The following is a 13,876-nucleotide window of genomic DNA, read 5'->3' as shown; positions in this document are numbered from 1 at the left end:
AAACACAATCAACAACATTTGATATATTTAAGAGACATATTATTGACTTCTGATATCAGTTACCAAATACAGTGGACAGTACAACCATATATATCTATGGTACAACTGACTTAACCAACAGCCCTATGACACCAAACAGATGGTATAAACTTAGTGAACTAGTGTGAACAAACATACCAATTTACCTATAATCATTTGAACAATGGGTTGTGAAACTCAGAAAGTAGATATATATATATATTATGAATATAATTATTTTCTGTGACTGTTTCTTACATTAATTTGTAGGATCCTTTACTATAGATAATTTAGCTGATCTGTAACAATAACATCTTCATGCCTTATATATCATGTACTGTAGTACGCCGCTAGATTAAAACTGACGTGGAAAGGTAACACATGCCCACCGAAAGCTCTTATTATGAGAGCCCAGGTGGTCGTGTGGTCTAGCGGGACGGCTGCAGTGCAGGCGATTTGGTGTCACGATATCACAGTAGCATGGGTTCGAATCCCGGCGAGGGAAGAACCAAAAATTTGCGAAAGCAAATTTACAGATCTAACATTGTTGGGTTGATGTTTAGACGAGTTGTATATATATGTTGGTAATATGTGTGTGTTGTATTGTTTAATATATGTTATTATTGAACTGTAGTTGATATTCAATTGTGAATTTATAACTGTACCATGGGCTTCAGAGGCCTATTTTTGTACAATAAACTTGATTTGATTTGATTTGATTTGATTTGATTTGAAACTCAGAAAGTAAACCACGCAGAGTACAAAACCGTCACAGTAATACAGCTATCAACAGGACGCTCACTTGAAATTGTACAAGGATATGGAAGATGGCATGTAATTCAAACAGCTGGGACTAATTGTCTGGTCTATATATATATATATATATATATGTAAATTATAATACTGATAATACTATTGAAGTCTTTATGCAAATTTTAAACACAAATACGGTACGAACATTTTGTCTCCTTTATTATAAGACCATGAAGCAATAATTTCTTAAAACTTTTCAGCAGTAAATGAAATGAAGCGTGACAAATTGGATGTTGAATAACCCTAAATAATGGTAGGCTTCGAAAAACTGTCATCCCTTGACTTAAGATAAAGATGGCTGATAAGCCCAGCCATTGTATGTTATTCCAAGATATTCATTTTAATGACTTGATGGATAGAAAAACATCCTATTGTCGATAGTTCACAGATTCCGGTCCTGAATAACAATTCAAGCGGAACACAAAATATAAAAGCACTCAAATTCTTTTCTACGTTTTCTTCCCCGCAGACATAAAAAAGAGGCGTGAAACTAATAATGTTCATTGGAAAGTATTGTATTTAAAATTTAAAGATTTAGATACATATCTCCTATAATTATACATATAAACATTATTTAGATTTAAAAGTTCGATTAAGGAGGCACGAACTAAATCATTAAAGATTTAAAATTTCAAAAATATAGGTGAAATGTTTATATTGTTATAATGCTACTATATCATGCAATTAACAACAAATAAACTTAAACAGGGAAGAAATATTATTCTATCTTATATAATGAAAAGTTTATATTACATGTACTTGAGAATTGGGTACAATTTAGGGAGCATGCATCTGTTTCTAAATAGGATAACAATAGACAATATGGTACATGTATTATGTGAAAAAGGCAGCAGTAACCCAACAATAAAATAAAATAAAACTTAGTTTTTAAATAAAGTGTCAAAACAATATATGTCAACTTTGTCCTGAATCTAGACAAATAATGTATATAGATTTTGTTTTAATATTTCATGTCTTTTTTTATTTTCAACGGGTTGCTGTCTAGTTGTTGTATTTCCAACTTCTCCTCTTAACCATTTAAAGTATTTAGAAAAACATGCTTTTTAAGAGGAGTTTTACTAAATATTTTAGCAATGTCCTTTGGTTTTTGATAAATATTTTGTTTAACAGGCAATCACACAACTCTTTATTTTTTATTCTTGTTAGATTTTCAGTAAGTATGATAATGTGCAGTACATGCACAGGATAATTTCACCCTTCCGTGCTTCCTGTCGACTTTATACTACAAATGCTGTTAATTGTGAGATCACATCCACATTGAAAATATCAGTGTTTATATAACTCTAAAAATGTATTTCTTTTTTTTAAATATCAGTGCTCTTATAATAAATTCTTTTTATTCATAATAAAAAAGATGATCTGGAAGGGAGGCTAGGGCAATTAAGTTTCATGTGAAAATGCTCATAGTGCTTATACTAATTTTTAATATTATTGCAGCTTCAATAATAATTCTGAATATAAAAGACATTATTAAATGATGAAGAGTGTTGCCAGTACATAATTCGGTAAAAGAAGAAAAAAATAGGTAATCATTTCTTTCATGTCAGCATCTATCATTTAAATATCACGTTTCTACCGATTAAAATTTTTCAAATTTGATTTGGATGCGACAATGAGAAATTGTTATTCTTTCATCTGCAAGGTGCCTCAAGGAAAGAAAAAAAAACATCCCCGGTAAAGTTACAAGTCGATTTGAGAATGAATGATGTTCAATGGGGCGAAACAACGGCCGTATCTGATATCGCAACTATCTCTTTATTTTATACATTAATTTACATATTTCAAACATTCAGATCTTAGTTCATAAAATGTCATGTGAAACTTCGAATCTGATAAGATCCTAAAATATACATAAGTTCTTATGAAAATTACCGATAAAATTTTAAGTGTCGGTCCTCAAGTTATTAAATAATAATATTCCTTTGGATCACAATGATTAAGAAATACAATGCTTCGGGAGATCCAGCGTAGAAATTTTATTCTGCATCATTAAAGCGTTTGAATAAAAGTAACACCTGATTTTTTTCCTTTTATGTCTGAATCGCTTGGTGTATTTTCTATAGAATAGTACAAATTTCAATAAATCGCCATTTTTCGATGATGCATGAAGTTTAAGTATCCAGAAAATTTAAATTCATAAATGTTAAAGAATGTAATGTCACATTCTAGCATTTTTCCATAGTAATTTCATTTTTTTTATGATTTCATGAATGAATTCTCAAATATGTTTTACACCTTTTTTTCAGATCAGTATTTTTCTGCAACATTTTGAAGGATTCAAATTTTCAAAAGCATGCATATTTTTAATTTTTCATTTCTTTTCAAAGATTTAAAATTAGACTTCTTAAAAAAACTTTTTTTTGTCAGTCACTGGTTTAAATCAGTTAATATTTCGTACTGCAGTACTTTAAAAATAATTCAAGGAGGCCTTTATATCAAGTCTAAGTAGTTCATCTTCAATGATTACTACCTTGTCAGCTATGAGGTTGTTACTCTTACTCCTGGTAGTGTTGAACTCCCATTCTCAACTATGAAGGTTGGCGATTCTTGTCTTTGACAAACACTTGCTCGTTTAGTTTACATGTAGTTTTAAATCGAAGCTATTTATGTCAATTTACTATTTTTAAAGTCAGCAACCCTTCAAAATCAAATCCTTCTTTCTAACAGCAAGATCACAATGTAGTAAAGATCTATGGTACCCGTAAAGTTGCACTTTAGTGAGTCAAAAAATAAATAATTAATAAACAATGAGTTATCTCCCTTTGAATAATTCATAGAAATTTCAGAAAGTTATAGTTTCTTCCACTGATCATAGACATAGGAAGATGTGGTGTGAGTGCCAATGAGACAACTCTCCATCCAAGTAACAATTTAAAAAGTAAACCATTATAGGTTAAAGTACGGCCTTCAACATGGAGCCTTGGCTCACACCGAACAACAAGCTATAAAGGGCCCCAAAATTACTAGTGTTAAACCATTCAAACGGGAAAACCAACGGTCTAATCTCTAAAACAAAACGAGAAACGAGAAACACGTATATATTACATAAACAAACGACAACTGCTGTACATCAGATTCCTGACTTAGGACAGGTGCAATCCCTTGAATTAATTTACTTTCTGAATATAAAAAAAAAAAGATGAAGAGTATGTTTTTGATATAGACAGCAACCCAACAACAAAAATAACCAAAGAATATTGTGAAGGTAAATTGAGAAGTCTCCAACAAAAGACAGGTTTTAATACCATATGCCATGCTCTTTCTTAACTGATTGGATTCTCAAAGGGTAAGTGCAATCTACACAAATGACAAAAACAACCAATAGCAAGGTTTGTTACATTTTGGACAACCAATGACAGAGATTGTAACTTCTTGGACATGGACATGAAGATTACATTTGATTTTGCACTTTCATTTTAACTCAATTAGAGAAGACATATTGTTCAGACTTTTTCAACTGATCAACAACTTTAACTTTTATGCATAAATTAATCACCTGAAAGTTATTTCAAACCCAATTATGGAAGACACACATATAAAACTTCCATTTATCACAATTTGTAATCTATCAAAATTGCTAACAAGACCGATCATTACTATTAATTCATCAATTTAATAAAATAAAATAAAATGGATGACGGTTTTCTTGGATTAGACCAAAAAATTAAAATGCAGATTTTTGTCTATGAAATGAAGTAGTAAAATATATGATTGATACTGAAGCTTTATGACCGAGGATCAACTAAGGGACATTTGATTATAAAATGTCATATTTGAAATCTTACAAGGGAAAGATTATCTGCAATTCAGATTATTTTGAATATGTGTTTTTGTTAATACATTTACTTTTTCTGCACTTGCAATTTTTTTTTAGAATCTATTTTTTTTCTTCAATGTTTTAAAGAATGATTCCATTTCAATTTTTTAGAACTTTAAAAGAATTATGATAGCTAGTTTAAATCAATTGCATTTTTTTCAGGGATATTTAAAGAATATTCAAGGAGGCCTTAATTTACATCCTTAAGTGTATGTTAACTTCTTTGATATAAAACTGAGGTATTGCTTATCCTTTATAATTTACTTCAAGGAACTATAATAATATATAATACATTGTGTACACATCGTAACTGATATACATGTATATATATAGATAAGATATAAAGTTTAAAAGTTTCAGTAGACTTGCATTTATATCAGTATAACCAAAACAAGTCATCACATTTGTGTATATGAACAGATGACTTTGTTAATAGGTACAAAGATATTTTTCTTACAGCTAATTTTCTAATGCATGTAGAGTAAGACTTTGGTTAGCTTAATTGCTAAGCTTTGTTTGTATCTTGTTCAAATGTATTTTAGATGATGTCCAATCAAATATAAATATGACGATATACAATTTAACTATGCCTATCTATTATACTGTTTGCAAGTTATGTCAATTTTAATAACAATAATCAGCAAACCCTATATACAAACAAAGCAAGCAAGTCAACCAAAGTCTTCCTCTACGTGCATTAGAAAATCAGCTCTAAAAAAGAAGAAAGACATCACATTGCCAATTTATCCCTTTCTGGACCCCATTTTCCTTAATATTGATGATCAGTACTCAATTATTACATGGCTCATTTAAGATGTATTTAAAATTTCCAGATTTTCAAAAAATATTCAAAATAAAAATTGACTTGTCATGAATACTAATGAAGACTATTTTTCTTTTGATCTCTATAAAAAAACATATATGTTTCAAAGTTTGTTGTTTTCTTGCCGATATTTCATTTATAAGTAATTACTTACTTATTGATTATATTAGTTTTTCTTTTATGGGGATGTCGTTAACAGTTGATAGATAAGTATAGATAAGATATATCATATACATGTACTTAAATCTTATAAAATTTCAAGTACAGTCATTCCTGCAATGTTTTGGGAAATGGGCGGTGATAAGACATTAAGACCTTAAGTCCTTTAAGTCAATTACTAAATACATTTCAAAAACGATTTTTAAATCTTAGAACTAAGCTTTTTTAATATCAGTAACACACTATATACTAGAGAGAGGTGTGCAGTTTTTTTTAAATGAAACAACAACTCAACGACTAAAATAACCATGATACATCTTGTGTGCAACATACAGTGACTTTTTATTGCTTTTTTTCTTATACAAAAGTTAAATGTTAGTAGGCAATAGAGAATTTCTGTCTATTTAGGAGTTTTTATATCAAGTTTGAATAAATATTTAATTGAATTGTAACATATATAATGAAAACATGCATAATACAAATGATCATTGAGAATGAAGAGACAACAACCTGACCAAACGGCAAAAAAAACCCAAGGCCACCAATAGTTCCCTTTCATTCTCAAGAAAAAAGGGAGATAATTTGCAACTATTTTAAATGGGGAAAACTAAGCCACCTGTTTATCCTCAAACATTTAAAGAGACAATTTAGCTTCCACTGAAAACTTTTAAGAAAATCTTATTCTTAGACAAAACTGGGAGTACAAAAACTTTCCTATAATCGCTCAGGGCAAAATGAGCCACACTGATTAATATCTCTTAAATCTTTTGCCCGTAGCATAGAAAAACTGAGGTGACTGCCTCACTGTATAGGCTAGTAAAGGGAGATAATGTAAGTGTCTTGGTAAAAGCATCAGTTTTCAGTCAAAGTCTGTCAAAGAGGTAAAAAAATTGTTTTGTTGGGATGGATAATATAAAACCCTGAAAACTAATGACGCTGTATTCATCTCTCATTTATTAAATTTTTGGTACAGTGATGAAGTTTAATTTTCATAAAATTTAATGTTAAGAAATACCACAACATACCTGACTTTTGTATTTTCATAGTTCAATTATAATCTGCATTACTTTTGAATTGGGAAAAAATCCAACTATTTCAGATTTCACCGCCATCTTTGCAGAAGAGATTTTACCCAATGAAATCAATCATAAAATAATCAACAAATTTTGGCCGTCCCCATGACTTGATTTTCTACTTGTAGATCATGCAACAGTCTTTCAGAAATATTTTTTCAGGACAAGTTTATATGACACTAATTCCCTAAAGAACCTCAAATTAGAATATTTATATACATTGCTGCAAATGTGAATATGATTTCGATAAATCTAATAATGGTAGATTTATACCAAAAAATATTATATACTTATCCTATTTCATTAGCGAAACAATTACGAAATTTACGAGATTTGAAGTAATTGATAATTTCGAGGCCGTGAGATAAATATACAAGTATGTAATTTCTTCATCCCTTGATTTACAACAAATAGTCAAATAACCTGAGAATTACAATAAATTTTATCCACTTAGTAAATCTGATTAAAAACAGAATAAATTTCCCTCCAGATAGAGAATATTTATGAAAATCAATATCTACATTGCCCTTGATCAATCCATCGGCAGAAAATTTTAGCTTGTTTTATTATTTGTCGCTGAACGTAAAAAATCAATGATTGTATTTCAATCAATTTGGTATAACTTAATTTAGGAATCTTCACCAAATCATGCCTTCAGTATTAGGAGTATTTTTACAACCAATCAATATTTACATTGTTATAAAAGCAATGATTATTGATTTTTAAGACAAGAAATGAGATATTATAAACTTCTTTGTCTCCGCTGGGATTACCTACATGTACATTAATACTTGATCTTTTATCCTGTTTTATTTAAAATTTGGTTTCTATTTTCGATCATACCTATCATTTATCAGCTGTTCTCAAAAACATTTGGGGAAAGGATGAGGGGCACTTAAAATAAATATAGGTGGTTGCATTTTCTTTTTTAATTTTGTCAGACTTAAATTAAATGTGTTAAACTATTGGTGGTTGAAGTCTTTAGAAAATGTCTCCTATGCGCTCTATGACAATAATGTGTAAAGCTTTGATATACAAACAAGACACTCTTATCTTGTTATATTGTGTTGTGTGGTTACTTTTGATGATGATGGGGGTTTGAACAACCTTGACTGGCTAAAAATCCCTGGTATGGTCGGTTGTTACTGTCTAAAATTCAATTGAGAGTCTTTTATTTGAATTATTTCAAAGCACAAACTAAATGTATTTCTATTTCATTGGTGGAACATAGTCTCATTAATGTATTCCCAACTCTTTTTTATTCCTATAAAGACCTTATGATATATATAATAATATAAAGTCATAAGAGTTTAAAAATTTTATTCAGATTTAGCCTTAGAATCGATCTATTGTAACGCAAAAAACATATAAATCTATGTGATTAAATCAAAATATTAATTTTCAAAATTGTCTTATGAACTAATGGCATGTGGTTTTCCTTAAAAAGATAGTTAAATCCACCACTATAATATGAAATATGGTTGAAATTTAAGCCATGAATATGAAAATCTCACTATGATTTATGTATTTATTGTTTTTCTTTGATTTTCTCATTTTTTAAAACATTGTCATGATTGTACTGTACAAAATACAAATTGTAAGATGATTTACCTTACAACTTTGTAACAATTATATCATACAAATGATAAAAGAAAAGAAGTATGTGGGTCAGTATTCATGAAAGAGTAACCAGACAAAATATCCCCCCCCCCCTTTACATCTCATCATTTTTCATACTGGATGCACATATATTTGATTTTTTTTAAATGTAGACATGGGAGATAACTCAATAATAAATGCCTAAAAAAGTATTTTTATTTACCTTTTAATCTTTAACAATTTTTCAATACCTTATATTTCATGTATTTGCAAATGCACTTACAGGCATATTTTTTTTCTCTTTTCAAAACCATAGTCAAAGAAAACAATTTATATGAAAAGAACAACTAAAAGTATAAAAGGTATATTGGATTAAAGTTGGCTTTTTTTGTGTGTTTGGGGGGGGGGGGGTATCTTAAGAAAGGGTTGCACAGGGGTGTTAACAATTGATTTCTAAAAAATAATTAGATAGAAAACTGAAAAAAAAGCAATAAAACAGTTTCACTTTTTTTAAGTTGGAAAAACAAGGATATAATGTACATAAAAAGGATGTTGATCTTTATTGATTTACTGTTAGAATTGCAGTAGATACAATAAGGGGCCCAATCAAAAACATAAATATAATGAGAAAAGAATACTTAAAAAACACATTTTGTTTACCATTAAAGTCCTCTCCTGGATCCATCTATTATACTTTTCAACAGGAAATAACTTTGTGAGTTATAAGTGATTTTTATACTGTGCATTCATAGCTCCTTAGAACTTTTATATTATACATTAGACAAATGAAACCCAAAACTATTTTTGTGTTATTGGTTTTCTATTTCAAATATTGTTTTTTTTTTGTTTTGTAGAAATTTACTACATGTATCAACCTAATTATTTATGTTTAATTATTATGTATTCTTCTCTGTACTTTTGTTAATGGTTTTTTTAGAGAATAAAGTTCATATCTATTAATTTCTATTTATCTGTTGCAGCACTGATTAACTCATTTGTCTTTTCATTCATAAAAAAACAATGCAAAACTTTTACACTTCATGCACTTGCAAGCCAACTCCTTTTAATTCTCTCTCTATATATATAAACATGTTAAATAAAAATGTTTGTTTATCAAAAAAATATACATATAAGGTATGTATGTGTCATCTACAAATTTACCAAACATAAATTTTAATTGTCCTGTTGATGGTACACTATGCCCAATCATGATATGAATGATAAAAGTCTTCTGAAAGATAATTTATACTCACCTAATATCTGTCTTAGTAGTGTATTGGAAATGATCAAAACATGACAATGAATACAACTGTTTATCTTAATGAAGTTTTCACAGGTGACAATAAACAATACTGGGACTAATCTGGTTACCAAATTTGTAATACACAAGCTAATGACTTCCAATACACATTTATCAGTTGTGGATGCTGAGAAGACAAGTCATAAAACTTTTCAAACTTTCACTGAAGCGTAAAGAGTTTGTTACACTGTTTGAAACTTTGGAATTTATAATAAACTTGTCATTTAAAACTTTATTATCAGCTGCTGCTTCGGTACTGACACAAAGAAATACACTAATCAGTCAGCCATATTGATTTTTTAGATAATACACATTTTATTGATGATATTGGGATATTGGAAAACAGCTGACATTTTGTTACTGCATTATTTTTGATCGGGGTTTGGACAATTCATGAAACCTCCGTCACCTTAAGGTCAAGTTACAGTAAATGGGCTATGTCTTCGATTTCAGTAAAATTTGGCATACAGCTCTGGCTCGATGAACTTCAACTGAAAATCGAAATAATAATGCATTTATCTAAATTATCAATTGAAATATTACTGATTGAATTCTTACAAAATGGGTGAACATTTGTATAGAAAGCACATAAAATCGGCGAAAACCCTTCAAAAATTTGTCTTAAAATCGCCAAATCTCTAATTCTACTCCATAGATTTTTCTTAAAAAACTGTATGTTGTTGATACATAAATTTCCGTTTTAATAATGCAAAATAAAGATAGGGTCACCGACTTCGTTTTTACAGTATACATCATTCAAAGTTGCGTTCTTTGTGAAAAAATCCAACAAAACGTCGAAATAATCGTAACGTTATCGCGTTGCAGGCCGTAAAACGTTGATTTTTGACGTTTTTCACTACCAATAAGGTAACAAATTGATAATTAGATAAAAAACGAAGTCGGTGACCCTATGATTATTTTATATCATTAAAACAGAAATTTATGTGTCAACAATATATAGTTTTTTAAGAAAAATCTATGGAGTAGAATTAGAGATTTGGCGATTTCAAGACAAATTTTAGAAGGTTTTTCGCCGATTTTATGTGCTTTCTATACAAATGTTTACCCATATTAAGAGAAATCAATCTGCAACTTTTCAGCAAATAAAAGAGATAAATGTATTATTTTTTCGATTTTCAGTTGTAGTTCAACGAGCCAAGGTTGTGTGCAAATTTGTAGCAAAATCTGCGACATAGCCCATTTACTGTTCCTTTACCTTAAGATATGATAAATAATGTTAATGAAGATGGACATACCTGTAGTTCCTGTAAATCAAACTCTCTCCAATATTGTACCATTGACTGCAAGCTCGCAGCCATCTTGAACGGGATTAAGCCCAATCAATTGATCACATGACCCACTTAGAATCGAAAATAATCTCAAAACTGTTTACATTTTAATTTCTAGAAAAAAAAGTTGTCAACATTCATGATTAAACTATTTTTAACAGATACATATTTATGATCATAAAAGGGTAGTTTATTATCATTGATAGCATTTCTTTGTAGAAATGAAACCGATATTTTCTTCTGTTCCGAGGCTTTCTACAGAGAAAATGGCGGGTATTGACAGTTGGCGCACATGTTTAAATAACCAGAAATTTGTCAAAAATCTTGCAGAAAACAATTCTAAAGACTCAAAACAAAAACTTAGAAATTTAGCTCAAAGTTTATTTGTTGTATATGACAGCGATTTATATGTATGGGACTCGTACGCATGTCACATTGTCTATTTTAATTTGAAGCAGTTGCTTTTGGAAGATAAGGAAAAACAAGAAAGATTTCAGGTATAACATGCATCTATCTGACAGTTATATGAATGAAAACCGTGAATAAATGATTTTTCACTTAAAAACAAGGGACATTGGGATGTTTACCTGTTTTAATTTGGCATATGTTATAACTTGTTGTCTTTTTATGAAAATGAAAGTAGAAAACGAAAGTAGATTTTTTGTTTATAAACTTTTTTACAATAAAGAAGACAACTGATTAGCTTCTGTCTTTTTTATAATTGGGATGCATATAACAAGTAAGTTATACAACACATCATTTATATTTTTCATCATTCACTTCCACACAATACACATTGTTTCCTGGTACTTTTGTCTTCCTCATATGTAATTTCTCATACATGTAATACTTATAATACTTGTAATGGTGGAGGATCAAGATCTCGAGAAGGCTTGCCAGTTCTTGAAATCAACTTATTTATACTTTGTTATAAAAATGAGAATGGAAATGGGGAACGTGTCAAAGAGACAACAACCCGACCATAGAACAGACAACAGCAGAAGTTCATCCACTTTTCTGCACACATTCTGGCCAATTTAATTGCATTATTGGTCAGCATATGTTGTAGATTCAGATTCAAAATTTTATTAAAGTCTCACTCTGTGTTGTATAAATTTCATTGCAAAAGATGCCTGTCCTTACTTGCTGCTAAATTTAGATAAACAGCCTCTAAGATTTGGAACTCACATACCTGTTGCAGAAAGAAAGACCTAGTCATGGGTTTGAAGAAAATAGATTTTTTTTATGTTCATGCTAATGTCAAAGAAGTACTGAAATAAATATGGCATGAAATATTGCCTGTATGGTTTGCTTTCTTGCTTCTCATATTGAAGAAATAAAGTTTTTCAAATCCAAGTAAATTCAAGTCAAGAAAACTCAGGTCAAACCGACCCAATATCCCTAAGCCAATCTGGTCCAATATTTTTATTCTGAAAAAAGTTATAAAATTGCTCTGAATGTATGGATTTAGTGGATAGAGTTCTATTTACTTAAGTTAATTGCATTTGGGCCTCATTTGGTTTGTGACATGCCTATCTGATTAGAAAATAACTTTTTCACACCAGGACAATAATGATTTTGAGTAGGCAGCTGTTTTCTTGGTAAGCAGGTTTAAGGCAAACAATCATATTCTTTTTTTTATGGCCCTGGCTAGTGTAAAAATTCTTTTTAAATTTAAAAGATTAAAGGCTTTTAGACACTCTTGTCTACTTTACCTATATACAATATACATCTGAATGAACTAAAAATGATTTGTTGAATTCTATTTACAGACACTGTTATGTACTGACGCACCAAGGTTTGATGTGGAATGTTTGGTTTTCAACAAAACTGGGAATTATCTAGCAGTATGGGGTCAGACTGGTATTACTGTGATAGAGTTGCCACGGAGATGGGGAAAATACAATGATTATGAAGGTGGAAAGCAGTGTGTTCAGTGCAAGTAGGTCAAAAAAGAAAACACCAGTGGTTTATAACAACAGTAACAGTGTCTTTTATATCCCTATTCTGAAGGAGTAAACCTCCATCTGTCCTTCTCATAACATTTATTTGCAGTTTTCAAAATCAAGCTTCATTAAACGTAAATCAAGGTCTTAAAAATATTTAAATGTATATTTATAAACTTCCTTTTTACTAAATACTTATATAATCTTAGATATGATTGGCACAACCATTTGTTAAATTTACTCAGAAATTGCAAATCAGAGCCTCCTGAAATCTAGTCCCCAGCTTTAAACCTGACCAATGAAATAACAAAGCTGGCCTTGTCATAGAAAATGGAAAATTGATTATAAATCAATAAACTATAGAGACTTGCTATTGTTGTTACTAACATGTACTTGAAATATTTGTGTATTATATATATTATATTTAAATTTGTTTATTTGCAGATCTTTGAATGTTGCTGAGCATTACTTTGCTGGCCATAGTGGAGTACGTCTGCTAACAGTACTGTGGCATCCTGGGAGTGAGACAGACAGCCATATTGCTTTCCTGACATCAGACAACACATTAAGGTCTATTGATGAACTTCTTTCTCATACATAATTTAAGATATATATGAATAAAATTGAGAATGGACATGGAGAATGTGTCAAAGAGACAACAACTCTACCAAAGAATAAATAACAGCAGAAGGTCACCAACAGGTCTTCAATGTAGCGAGAAATTCCCGCACCCGGAGGCGTCCATCAACTGGCCCCTAAACAAGTATATACTAGTTCAGTGATAATGAATGCTATACTAATTTCCAAATTGTACACAAGAAACTTAAATTACAATTAAAAAAATACAAGACTAACAAAGGCCAGATGCTCCTGACTTGGGACAGACGCAAAAATGCGGCGGGGTTAAACATGTTTATGAGATCTCAACCCTCCAAATATTTGTTTGTTATAAGGGAGATGTCAGTTTTAATTCTTTTATTTCTTCAAAAAATGATATATAACTGTAAAAGATTTTATG

General features: G+C 30.0%; 2 protein-coding genes across 5 annotated transcripts in view; one reads left to right on the top strand and one right to left on the bottom strand.

The window, feature by feature from the left end:
- LOC134701920 (homeobox protein cut-like 1) overlaps positions 1-10,985 on the bottom strand; it is a 79,060-nt gene extending 68,075 nt beyond the window's left edge. For 3 of the 4 annotated variants that reach the window (XM_063563032.1, XM_063563030.1, XM_063563031.1), the window contains exon 1: positions 10,880-10,969. In XM_063563032.1, the coding sequence (XP_063419102.1) occupies positions 10,880-10,942 (63 nt within the window). In that variant the 5' untranslated portion in view covers positions 10,943-10,969. Of the gene's footprint in view, positions 1-10,879 lie in introns of all 4 variants that reach the window. The other variant, XM_063563029.1, reaches the window with a different exon arrangement.
- Positions 10,986-11,178: 193 nt separating this feature from the next.
- Positions 11,179-13,876, top strand: part of LOC134701983 (nucleoporin 88-like) — a 28,238-nt gene continuing 25,540 nt past the window's right edge. The window contains exons 1-3 of the mRNA XM_063563094.1: positions 11,179-11,409; positions 12,685-12,854; positions 13,303-13,428. Coding sequence (XP_063419164.1) covers positions 11,179-11,409; positions 12,685-12,854; positions 13,303-13,428 — 527 coding nt within the window. The remainder of the gene's footprint in view (positions 11,410-12,684; positions 12,855-13,302; positions 13,429-13,876) is intronic.

The sequence above is a fragment of the Mytilus trossulus genome, unplaced genomic scaffold (assembly GCF_036588685.1).
Source record: "Mytilus trossulus isolate FHL-02 unplaced genomic scaffold, PNRI_Mtr1.1.1.hap1 h1tg000373l__unscaffolded, whole genome shotgun sequence".
Classification (NCBI taxonomy): Eukaryota; Metazoa; Mollusca; class Bivalvia; order Mytilida; family Mytilidae; genus Mytilus; species Mytilus trossulus.
Note: the sequence above shows the minus strand (reverse complement) of the source record. Positions and strands in the feature narration are given on the sequence as shown.